Raw genomic sequence first — 13,335 nt, 5'->3', positions numbered from 1 at the left:
CTCACTGTCCTGCCACATAAAGTGAGCATGAACTAATAGATGGACATTCTCCTTCCTGTTTTTTTGGTATAGGGCGGAAATCGTGTTTTAAATGAAGTCATCCAGGTCTTGAAGCAGCAAAGTAGCCCCAGACAATCACACTACCACCACCATGTTTGACTGCGGCTCATGTTCTTTTTATGTGTTATGTGTGTTTCATGGCAGATGTGGAGTGAGTCAAACCTTTCAAGAAGTTTTTTTTTTTTGTCTTGTCAGTCTACAGAATAATTTTCCAAAAGTTTTCGGGATCATGTTTTTTGAGAGACGAGACTTTGTGTTTTTTTGGTAAACAGTGGTTTTATCCCCTGTAACTCTCCCGTGGAAGTTATTTTTGCCCAGTCTCTCGAGTGAATGATGAAAACTGACCATAACTGAGGCAAGTGAGGCCTGCAGTTCTTTAGATGTTGTGTTTAGATGTAGCCGTCCTGGATGACTTGCTCATGCACTCCTGGACTAATTTTGGTAGGCCGGCCACTCCAGTTGAAAACTGTTTTTCTCCATTAGTGAATAATGACTTTCACCATGATTCCCAAAACCTCAAAAATAGCCTTGTAACCCTTTCCAGACTGATAGACATCAGTGAAACTGTCAAATCTCTTCTTGAGTTTCTTTAGATTGCAACATGAAGGACTGCTTTCCGAGATCTTTTTGCCTTCTTTGTTTTGTCAGACATTAAACACGCCTGAGTGTGGCTTTAGAAATTGAGCTGAGCTTTCCAAAAAAAAGTGGTTAATCACAGTTAATTCATGATTTAGCAAGAAAAGCCAGTAATTTCTTCCACACAGGGTCAGAGAGCTTTGGATAGCATTTTTACTGTAAAAAACATAACTGTGCACGTTCTATTTATTTTTGTCCAATGTTAGTTTTGTGTGATGATCTGAAACATAAAAGTGTGTGAAATATGAAAAAAGAAAAAGGAAATGAGGAGGTATGTACACATTTTTCCACTCTCACACTCATTCCTCAATCTCATACACTTTCTCAGTCCATTATTGGCCGTGTTGCTCTAAATGTTCAAAGCTCTCCTTTTCCTTCAAGTGCCTGTTCATCATTGTGATTATAAGTTATCCGGACACATTTAGAATGAATACTTGCTCTGTCTGTCTTTGTGTTTGAATGGATAATGATGTGATGGGAAACATTTTACTATCAGGGAATACAAATCAGACCACATGTGACATTACTTTCCATCCAGGCTCTGGCCTATGGGTTTTAATATATCACCTCATTACTGCTATGTGACATGTAACAGCAAGCAGATTTTATGATACATGAAACAAAAATCAAAATTATGACAATATACTTATGTTATTGGTTTCATCATTTAATCTTTCTGGTTGCCAAGCTGAAAGCTTCAGAACGCCAAGAGGGCGGATTGGAAAGAAAGACGTCTTAATGGAATAAATGTCAAAGAAAGGAAAAACACTGAGGAGTTGGAATTCTTCGGCTGCTGAGTCCAGACTCATGTTGCATTTCTGGCAGTGTGTACAGACATCCGTTTTGACCACGTTACATTCAAACATGCATATAAAGTCTCCATGTTTCACTCTAAAGTGTTTCAAAAAGTCTCTAATGAGTACTTGGGTTGTCAAAATCGACTACAAAGTAGACTCAAATGAAGCTGCACGTCATACCTCATCCATTAACTGTGAGTTGTAAGTAGTTGAATCCCAAAATGAAATGTCAAGTCTTTCCTCTCAGCTTTGGCACCTTGAAATAAATGCACCCAGACTAGTTTTGCTAGCCTGTGATCGCTACATTTACGAAAACCACAATTAATTTGCACTCCCGCGTTCTCCCTGTATTTAGCAGGCATGGCTTCCAAAGCACAACATTGTTTTTAGCTCTAGTTCATCTGATTCTGCACTTGCCACAGCAGAGCAGTTACAGCATCGTAAAGGTCTGTGGTTAGCCCGCCAGCAGCAAGTAGAAGGTCGCTTGCCTTTAGGGAGTGGAGGAACCAGCCTTGAGCAACTTGAACCACAACTCAGCGCAGCAGCCGAAAACATGGCATTCCTTAGACTACCTTAAACTGCCCTGCCGACTGCTTCCCCACACATCGGTTACAGTAATTTGACAAACAGTGGGCGACGCTGCAGTGAAAACCCTCAAACTAAAACATATGTGCTACAAACGAATTGCAGTGCTCTTTGAACTACAAGTGGAGTGGAAGACAACATAATGAAAAAATCACTGCTGTCTTCATGTTATGGTGTTTGTTTCTTAAAGTTATAATTGTAACAGATCAACAAAAAGAAAAAGGAGTGATAAACACACACACACACACAAAGAGAATTGATGAAGCATGCAATTCCGTCATGCTCACATCCACACTGTTTTTATGACGTGTAAAAAGCAACAAAGGATGACACAGAAGACTGAGGGGATTTCTCTCTGTAGAGGCTATTGGGCAGCCATCGTGTCTGCTTCCTACCACAGCTTTGACCACACCAACCACTGGACATCCCAAGGCAGCGAGTAAAAACACTAACCTCTGTGTCCACAGCTCCCTGACTTTGTCTATTTAGTCCACTTTACATCTTTTTTAAAACCATTGATTCCTTCTTTGTCTCTCTCTTAGGATCTCTTTGTTTTGCTCTTCACCTCCAACAACACAAACACAGCCAAAAACAAAAAGAAATCTTCTCTCACGCTTCATCTTAAGCTGCCGTTTCAGTCTTTCAGTGATTTATTAGCGATCTTCTCGCTACAGTGGTTTCATTCTCCCTGTGCTATAGTTCATGCTAGTTGCTGGACTGATACATCTGCCAACCACATGTTCCCCCCAGCCAGCCAACACTTCACTTCAGCTGAACAGTTGGACTGTGTGTGTGCTCTTGAGTGAAAGTTGGTGGTATTTCTATTGAACGTGTGCATACGCATGTTGCAGTCCATTGTGTAACCGTGTCCCCCACGTGGCTTCATTCAGAGGGATTAGAGCCCCACCTTATCCTGCTCATAAACACCATGTTCATAAAACTCCCTGGTGGAGTTGCGTGACCCTCTTGCGCTCAAAGGCACATTTATATTTGTCACAACACTGGACATGAAGAGGCATCACACTGTATTATTGTTCCACTGCATTATCTTCAAAGCATTTTGGGAAAACGCTGGCTCTCTGTTAAGTCACCAAGTTTCCATGAGCTTATTAATAAAGGACGTTCTCTTTAGGAGAATGTCTTCAGCCCTTCCAACGCTGAGCAGCCTTCAACGGCTAAGTGGACCACCATGTTCTGCAAAGTTTCTATCACTCGATCATAAAAAAAATCCCAGTGTACCTCAAAAATGCGCAGAAAAATTAATCGAAGGGAAAATAAAACCATAAATCTATTAAATCGTCATTCAGAATCTCCTCTATGACAAGACTGCTTTTGCATGTGCCTGCTGCTCCATGGAGTCCTGAATCCCACAGTGGGAGGGGTGGCTGGAGAATTAGAGCAGAGAGACAAAGTGCAGAAAGCTCTTCAGCTGAGGACCAAATGTCTAACTGGCACTGCGAAACCCAGACAGATTACACATGCTGTAACGGAAGACTTTGTAGACTTACTTAAACACACATCTTACAGAAAGTCACCGTTCCACAAGCTGCTGCCTATCAGGGTAGGCGTATCCTTAAAACTTTTCAAGTAATTAGAGTGAAGCTAAGGTGACGCAATCCGTGCTTGGATGCCTCCCCAGTAAACAGAGCTGCCAAGAGTGAAGAACTGCCCTGGCCAGAGTGAAGTCAAAGTCTGAAGAACAGTGGAGTTAGTCAGGATAAGGGAGCCCACTGCGCAGCAGTTCTGGGACACTAGCCCTGTTCTCTAAGGAGTTCTTTATAGCTGTTCCACTGCACCAAAAGAGCCCCCATCCGTGCACACAAGGGCTCCATCCGCAAATACTTCATCTGAGTCTACAAATCTTGGTTGTGTGTCCAAAAAAGAGTTGCACTTAATGCATTTCAGTTGCATGCTTACAGTGTAATTCGATTACAGTTGTCAAAAGTGTAAAGACTTATAAGTTTAGCTTTAATCTTTTAAGGATAAAGAGAGATTCAATTTGTATCATTAGAGCAGAGCATGCAGACAATGCAAAGGAAAGGCGGACAAAGAATAAGATAAGTTGTTTGCAAACTTCATCCAGTTTAATAGCAACATCTACCACCTAAACTGTTGCTATATTTGCATCTCTGGATAAAAAAAATTGTAAATCAGCCCGTCCACTGGGCCTTTACTCCAACATTTGGCAAGCTAGCCTGGTGATCACTTGTTATTTTAAGTTTAATCTTTTAGAAAGCTCTACATTTGCTGCTTTGCTCTTCATATCTATCTCATATTCAGTTTTTTTTTTGTTCTCTCAAACATCAATGAAAACCCATCTGACCGAACCCTTGATCACATCATCCTGACTCCTCATCCATCACGACCTGTCATAACCAGAGAAGGGAAGTGGCCTTATGCTGAGTCTGGGAACGGATGTGGATCACTGAGCTGGATCGTAATACTCCGTGGTCCCAGCAGACACTTCTCGGGGTATCTGAGGGTTTGCTAGTACTAAAAAGCATAATAAAAAAAAGCAGCTTGTATTGGCAAAAGAAACAAGACTCACCAAAGCCAAAAGCAGCTGGAGCAGGAATGGGAGCCGACTGGACTGGTGTTGAGGTGTAGAGGCCAGTCACCAGGAGACCATCGAAGGATACACTGGTGGAGATGGTTACTGAAGAGAGAGAGAAAAAAGGAACATGCTTACTGCTGGTGAAGCTGAGAGTTACTCCCAGAAACATTTTAAATATAATGCATCCAGCTGTTATTTGTTTCACCACCCCTGTATTAACACCTCAAATGAATACAGGAAGATGAACTGTGAACGCCGATTAGGTGTCAGAGATCGCAATTACTAAGTTGCATTTACGCTTCATTTGCAGGCTAAGCAGATAATTAGCAGGCGTGATGTACGTGTGTGGACAGGATGTTTGGAAGTATGTAGAGCAGCTCACTAACGTCCTGCTGCTAATCACATCAGGTGTTAGCACATGGAAAGGTAAACTGGCCATTAAATGGGATGCCAACAAGACCAAACACCCTGCAGGAGGAGAGGAGAGTGCATGGAGGTGTTAAAGCAAAATCTAGAAGGTCACTTGCACACATATATATATATTCAGACAGAAGTAGAAGCATTATTAAAACATGTGCTAAACCAGGGTATGAGTTACTTTAACGGTTGCTGAACCAGAAAACAGCAGAATATCCCCACCTCACCTTTTACAGAGAAAAATGGTGGCAGAATGTAATCTACCTCATCCTCAACAAATCACAGTGCTTTAATCAAAGCCTGTCGTATTGACAACCATATTAGAACAGACTGATGAGCTAATTGGCTGTAACCCTGATAGCTTTGCTAAGCCTTTATTCTTCCCAGCCCACCACAAACAGCCACAGATCAGAAAACTCCCGGGAGTGTGTTATCCAGCTGAACACATCTACAGCTCAGTGTATCCCGCAGCACGTTAACTATTGATCCACCCGGTAAACAAGGGCCCTGAGTGATGGGACCACAGAGTCAGCTGCATCACTGGAGGAAGAGGGCTCAGTCACTGGACTGTTTCCAGCCAGACAGAGCAGAGTACAAGGAACAGCCCGTGGCTCAAAGGAGGAACACACACACCCCACCAAAAAAAAAAACAAAAACAGAAGACAAAACCATTTTACACATCAGGGAATAAAATCCTTTGCGGCTGAGAAAGATGAAGGCATTGTTGTTTCCTGACCCTGGAATCCCCCTGCTTATGGAGGAAAACTGAATGGGAAAATGAGGCGACACCCACAGCGAGACTGTGTTTTAGTAAGAATAGCAGCATGTCAGTTGGGTCTCAGGGTGTTCATTCTTCTGGGTTTGGTGCGTTACACTGTGGAATTCTGGGCAGAGCTGACTCCTGTGTGGCCCCGTCTGCCTGCCTGGCTGTCTGACTGGGCGACTCCATTAACATGTCCTCGCACAAGACGCTTGTGCGTGTGTCTCTGAATGTGTGTGTTCGCCGCATGTCTGTGTATGTCGGACGTGTTACACCCTGTCTTAGGAGCAGAGTTCAGTCCATCTCTTCCCTCCCTTTCTCTCCTCCATATCAAACCCTCAATAATTCATCCCACAACACTCCTTACTGTATCCGGACGTTTCCTCCTTTGTTTTTCTGTCGTAACTTTTGCACAGGGATCCAGCACTCCACAAGGAGTATATACAGGGTTTACTAATAGTATACACACTGTACATACAACTTCTCTCTGCTCCATTACAGTATAAAACAGTCAGTTTTGTACTTTTTTATGTTGCTCTGATGATTTCTCTGAGAAACATCCACTCAAGTAACAGGATCTAAAGCTCATTTCAAGGACTTCCACTTTTTTTTCCAGCTGCTGGCATCTCCTCACAGATAGGCTTTTAGTTCCAGTTCTGTGACACACTGTTTCTCAACTTGTCGCAATTTAAATGTAATGAGTGAGCCTAATTTGGGTTGAAAGGGTTAATGTTATGAAAGGCCTATTTTAAAGCAAACCATGCAGGTAACTAAGTATTTTGTCATGGTCCCCTTGGTCTGCTTTTTGAGTCGCTTTACACTTTTTTAAATTTAGTTTGTTTTTCTAGTGCTTGAGGTTTTTAATTATCGTTAACTTGAGTTTTTGTTTCCTGTTTTGATTTCTTTATTATTCCAGCATACAGTGAGTCTTTGTTCTTGTTACTGTAGACAGCGTGTTTTGGTTCATGTTCTGTTTTTTATTCGTTGTAGTTATTTTAGTCGCCTCAGCTTTTCTTTCTCTGTTCCTTCTGTCTCATCTTTCTGTTACTGTTTCTGTGGCTGTTATTAAGATCTAGTGTCAGTCTTATCTCTGTGTGTAGCGTCTCGTCTCTGGATTACTTCCTGTTTTACTTTGACGGTTAGTTATCCTTCATGTCCTGTGTTAGTTCCACTTCCTGTCTTCCCCCCCATTTGTTTTCAGCTGTGTCTCGCTCTCCACCTGTCTCAGTCCTCCATGTATATACACAGTTGTGTCTTACCTTTTGTCCCTTTTTGAAGTAACATATTTTCCAGAGGCTCTCTCTAATCCCAGCCCCAATTATTACTTTTGGACTTCTGTTTGTTTCTCTATGGTTTTGTAATTTGGGACTTAATAAAAGGTTTGTTGTTCTTGTTATCTAACTCTTGGTGCCTAAACATAACCAAATACTTTTTGCTGTCTAAACCTAATCAGAGAGTAAAAGCAAAAGTTAAAAAAATAAAAAGAGCGATAGACTGAAAACAAAACTAATTAGAGAGTGGAGGAAAAAACAAAGTGCAAAACAGACAGCTCACAAACCAGACACAAACCACCGTCTCCAGTGATTTAATTCACTGCCAATTCGCCAACCTCCAAATGAGGATTTTACCGCCCTATAACGAAGGAAAATTACGTCTCAGCGTCCGCTGAAGCCATCGGACTGCACAGCTCTGCAACCCCAGCCGCATCTGATGGAAAGACTGTGATGCCCTGGGATGAGAACGCGCTCAAAATGATTGCGTTATTGACACTTCCTACATAGCAGTTCATATTATTAATTGTGTATGGAAGAGTAATTTTTTTATAGTCCCTGTCATCCACTCCACTTTGCAAACTTCTACAGCACAGTGTAAACAAGATATAAAAACACCAGTTACGCTTTATTTCTATTTCACACTTGATGACTGAGTGGTTTTTTCATGGTATCGAGATTTTGTTTATTTGTCTTGACCACATATCTGCATGAATGTGTATGTGTAGATACTGGTTTGTTTGTTTTATATGTCAGAAATAAATGTTATCATGGTTGCAAATATTAACCAGTCAAAAGGGAGAGCTGTCTGCAGTCCCTCCTGGTCAATATAAAAAGCCTTACACTTAAAATATAGACGATTGCTTTTTTTAAAATTTAATATTAGAAATGCTTGGTTGTCCACAAAAAGAAAAAAAAAATAGCTGGCTCTAATAACACTCTGTGAGCAACAAGTAATTTCCTTTTGCTTGTCTGCTCTGAGCACTGCCAAATTCTATCAGCATGTACAGCGTGTACACGAAGCTGTATTTTGAGAAAGATACATATTTTGCTTGGCAACAGAAGCATTATCATATTCGCTCCATGTTGCTCAGTGCACCTCTAACACATCCCTATCTGCAGAATGCAAAGAAAAGGTCTTTCTTATTAAAAAAACAGAAAGAAAGAAAGCAAAAAGCAGTTATCATGTTCATACTATGCATAAATGTCCTCCTCATTTGTGCTATTTTTCTATCCCTCCACGAATACATTACCCATTCAACAAATCCGTTCCACTGTGTGGTTAAGACATGTTATCAGTCTTTACATTATGCAGTATTGATCCAAGGCCATGGCATGAAGCAGTATTTAATGGAGTAATGACTGAGTTTAATGGACTAAGTTGGACCAGGCTCAGTACGCACAAAACGCTCATTTCTGCACTTCCATTGACCTGCATCACCAAGGTTACGCACACTCCATTACTCTCCACAGACAACTTTACATGTGCTGCACAAATACAGCAAACAAAAGACTTTTTTCCCCCTGCCTTCATTGTGCCGTTTCTCTCTTTAGCCGCGCTTTACACCTTTCCTACAGCTTCACTCCCATTGAGGAATCGCTGTAAAAGAAAAATCCTCTTCCCTGCACTTTCCCCATCAACTCCTTTCTCATGCATTTTCTGCTCCCTCGCAGCAGTGTACCTCTGTTTGATGTAGAGCATGGGGTGGGGGAGAAAGAGTGGAGAGGAGGAAAAACAAGAACAGGGGTGAAGAAGGATGGAGAAAGAAGGGGTACTGGAGTGGCCCGTGGAGAGCAGCACTACCTGATCAATACAAATCCAGGATCTAAATTATTTAGAAAGGCCTCTAACAACCTTCTCTCACTCGCCTGTGGAATGCATCAGACAGATGAGCCAATCAGATCAGATCAGATCAGATCCAATCACCTGTGGGGCTGCTTCACTCACAAGCACACACACAGACACGCACACAGATCTAAAGGGAGGCCTTTGATGGTAGCCTTAACATTCTTGTCCATACTTCATTTCTGAGCAATGTTCACTTGGCCGAGGGGGATGAGAAGCCATGAGGCGGGCAAAAGAGGTGAAATTAATACCAACAGTCTCATTCAACACGTAGGCAGGTTCTGTGTTTTTGGGTATGTATTTTTCCATGTGCATTGTTTCCTCACATATGAACAAACCGAGTGTCAGGCTAGTGCTGTTCATGCAAACTTCTATATTGAACTTTAGGCTTTTTCCTGTAGTAAGGACTAATCTTTGGTTTACATGTCAAGTGCACACTTAAAAAAAAGAACAATACGTGTGTGTTAACTCTGTATTTGCTGTATCAATTTTGACTGCTAGCTTAGTAAATGGGGATAGGTCAGTAGATCTTTAGCATGCTTTAGCATGTGTCTGAGCAGTTTCTGCTGTGTGCATGTCCTCGCTCAATCCCGTGCAGGATACAGGAAAACCCTGCCTTAATGTTTTCTTTCGCTAAACCTTTGCTATTTAATGCTTTACAACAAGTTGGTATTTTACAGCATGTGGGCCGGCCGCTACTTGTTTTTTAGTGCTTCTGTTCTTAATTAAATTTTGGTTATGTGATTCTTGTTGTGTTTAGGAAAGAAGAAGAAGGTTTCTACAGACAAATGAGCTACTAAACATTAACAAGGCCTGCATACGTTGGTGAACCTTCATGTTTCAAATTTCAAGAGGCACACGCTAGGTCCAAGTGTCATGCCTGCAAGTGCTCTTGACTTAGATCTTGCAAAATCCTCATTACACTGTATGCATAGCACTCATACCCACATACAGATTCTCATATTTTATACTGGAACACACCACAGAGCACATCTCTTGGCCCTAAGCCAGTATGTAATATTGATGGTGCGATGTGGTATGCCTCATTATAGACACACACAACCGTGCTACCGCTCAACTATTGATGGGCCCAGGGCTTTCTTCACTTCCTGGGATCCACCAGGAGTAATGTTAGGGCACGAAGTATCAGAGCACCACACAACGCAACAAAATACACATCCTTTGCTGACAAGTCTCTCAGAGATCAAGTAGGCACACACACACACACACACACACACACACACACACACACACACAGAGAGAGAGAGAGAGAGTGAGAAAACACAAAGTGATGACTAACTGGTAATGTTAAACTAATCTTCTGTGACAATCTACTTTGCAAAAATATGTTCACGAAAAACTGCGAGTACATAAAAGAAAAGCCTACTTTTCATTTAAATGTATGCATGTGCTAAACACTACACTACTTGTTCTGTCTGAGCAAATCTTGGTTTGAATTTGTATGATTAATTTTTCACCTAGGATTCTCGATGAGTTCTTGTAGCCAGCTGCTAACCAAGAACAACAGGGCTGCATTATCATATCGCCTGAGTGCATTACGCTCTCCTGAATCCTATAAAAGCATTCTCAACATGGGAACAACAAGGCACTGGAAGAAGACAGTGAATAGGTATTTACATTTTACAAGATACTACAGTATGGTTTTACACTAGTCCCAGAGGTGTGCTATTGCCTTTAGACATGACTGTAACGGTGCTAGACAAAGAACCTGGTTTTTTTCCCCTATATATAGTACAAACAGTGAGAGGAGAGCCATGAATGATAGAAGGTTTGGCCAATTCCTTGAGAAAAAAATGGGTGTATTAAGCTGTCAAACACAAACCAAATGCTCATGTTGGAAATTCCAAACTAATGTGCATGGATCACTGTATGCTGGGTCAGCAATTACAACAGGGTCCAGAAAAATAGCACCCAGTGGCATTTTAAAAGCCATGGTAATGTCTCCTTATGGTGCAGCAAAGCATAATCGGTACTGTACTTGGCAACATGTGGCATGAGCTCATTCTTAGAAATAAAGAAAAAAAAGTATGGGAAGGGATTAAACTAGAGCTGGACAGGAAGTCCTGGAGGTCTCAAAGAAGACCTGACTTACATCACGGACAAGTGTGTTTGCATTGAAGTGGCTATGTGGTTGGCATGGCCTGAACAGCTCCTTTCTGCTCTTTGTGTACAGACACACCCACCAGTCTTTAGCCTCACCCAATTTCACTTCACTTGCACAAGTCTCAAATAAACCTATTGAAAATACCTAAAATGGAAAGAAATGACTTTAGAAGGAGGTTCTGACAAAATCTGATACAGCTGCTCCCTTTTATGCCAGGGGCTGAAAGTACAGCTTAAAGAAGCAAGAGTCTGAAAAAGTCATTTTAGCAAGACATCAGAGTACAGACAGTGCAAGAGAATATATTATCAATGAAATTCCCTCCATCCCAGGAGGATGCCCTTTTTGTTTCCAAATGGATGGAGGTTTTCCTGGCAACGATCTGGATAAAGATAGCCGACCATCTGACCCATATCCCACTGGCAGACACACACGTGCCCCAGAGAGGACCAGGAAATGGAGGCCAGATCACAGGGAAGCTATAGTTCCATCTGTTTCCATGGCCATGCCAGTGTCGGGGTGCCACTTCACTCTGAGCTTCCTGAAATGGTTCAAACTGTCAGTCACCTGACCGTGACACCATGAAGGATAGGTTGCTGTTACCAATGACAATGAAGAAAGCAAAGATTGGAGCTTTAAATGGACAGCGTGTTCGTGGCCATCTGAATTACCCAAGTCTAAGTCTCTCCTTACAGCTTCAGAAGATTGTGTGGGAAGTGTGTTTCTGCACATATATGTGTCATGTGGCGTTCGAGTCAGGTTTTAGAGGCATCATTCCATTGCGTAACCTTCTGGCACCACCCTGGCCTGCTGGCACCGCCATCTGCTGCTGTGAAACACTAGATCACAGACAACCTATCAGCCACAGAGCTTCTACAGGTCTGCTTAACTACAACATGTATAACCTTTTCTGAAAAAAGGCTCAGAGAAAGCAGTTTTTCCTCTTGGGAGCAGGATACGTGTCCTTTCATGATCACTGCCAGAGATAACAGCCAATTTCTGTTCTCAATCCAGTTTCTTCTATTGAGGTTCTACTCTGTTTACCAAAGAGGGGAGCTGAAGCCTTTACTGCCCGCCTAACTTGGCTTCACCCCTGCAACAGCCGTGGAGAAAAAACAGGAGCGAAGAGGCAGTTCTGTCACAAGCATCCTGTTCCTCACACATAATCTGCCTCACAATCACACTTCATTGTGCAGCTCTCATACAATGCATACAATGTTCACTGTGAAAACATGAGCAGGTGTGTACGGGATCCACCAAAAGGATCCTCGGTAAATTATTTTACAATAATCGAAGGTTTTCACATTGTAATATTTATGTTTCTACTTTAGGGGCTTTTCCTTTGTTAAGTACCACTTCCACCATCTGTAAGTGTTTTATGTCCTTTTTATTCGTGGTGCTAAAATGCTTACACTGGACTTAGAAGGAATACACAACCCCAGTGGGAAGGCATGTCCACCAATCAGCGAGGCAAAATAAGTCATGACAGAAGAGACTTCATAGCTTAGACAACGCAAAGGCTGTTCTCTTTACCTGAGATTAGCTTTGATAGCACATCATCTCTCTGAGCTTTTAACATTATTCATTATTTCATTGTACAGAGGCCTCAAACTGCACGCAGATCCCGTATCATTACCCAGCTCTGCTTTGAGACTCATAATTGGTTTTGATAGGTTGCACTTCTGTTACCTGGTCTTCATCTTGTTAAGAAATTTTCATATGATGAGAAGCATGAGATAAGAAAGTGATTGTATGTACAAGGGGAAAAAAATGCAAGAAATAGCCTAATACAACTGTAACCTAAAGCAGCAGGCAAGTGTTATATAAATATAACTGCTAAAACAAAATCCAAAACATTCGCCATGAAGGGAATGTTGTTCAGCGTCAGATGCATAATTGGTGGTTGCTATAAAGGGTTATATTGTAATCGGGTTCAAGAACACCATGATTCTTTCCCTCTGTCGCGTGGTGGCTGCCAGGACTGGAGAGTGAGCTGTCCTTATGATCAACACCATGTGTTCTGTAGACAGAAAAAAGCTTCAGCTATCCAGGCCTGAGAAGCAAAGCGTCTTCCGTCACTTGTCAAAGCCATCCTGAACATGCAAACGTGACATGAAAAGCCAAGGTGATCAAAATGCTAATCATGAAACTGACAAAATATAATCACATTAATGTTGGTAAAATGTTACAGAGGGAAGCTGCGACTGCATATGCCTTCCAGAGAGAAAATCCAAGGAATGCAGGAAAACATTAAAAGCTGAGTTAGCCTGAAAAGTTGGGTAAAACC

General features: G+C 41.8%; 1 protein-coding gene across 3 annotated transcripts in view; it reads right to left on the bottom strand.

The window, feature by feature from the left end:
* Nucleotides 1–13,335, bottom strand: part of reln (reelin) — a 103,559-nt gene that overhangs the window by 73,006 nt on the left and 17,218 nt on the right. For all 3 annotated transcript variants that reach the window (XM_085412519.1, XM_085412520.1, XM_085412521.1), the window contains exon 2: nt 4,627–4,734. In XM_085412519.1, coding sequence (XP_085268645.1) covers nt 4,627–4,734 — 108 coding nt within the window. The remainder of the gene's footprint in view (nt 1–4,626; nt 4,735–13,335) is intronic.

Source organism: Rhamphochromis longiceps, linkage group LG7, assembly GCF_057381845.1.
Source record: "Rhamphochromis longiceps isolate RC_006_pf linkage group LG7, R_longiceps_female_GT1.1, whole genome shotgun sequence".
Taxonomy (NCBI): domain Eukaryota; kingdom Metazoa; phylum Chordata; class Actinopteri; order Cichliformes; family Cichlidae; genus Rhamphochromis; species Rhamphochromis longiceps.
The sequence above is the reverse complement of the archived record's forward strand: the minus strand, read 5'-3'. Positions and strand labels throughout refer to the sequence as shown.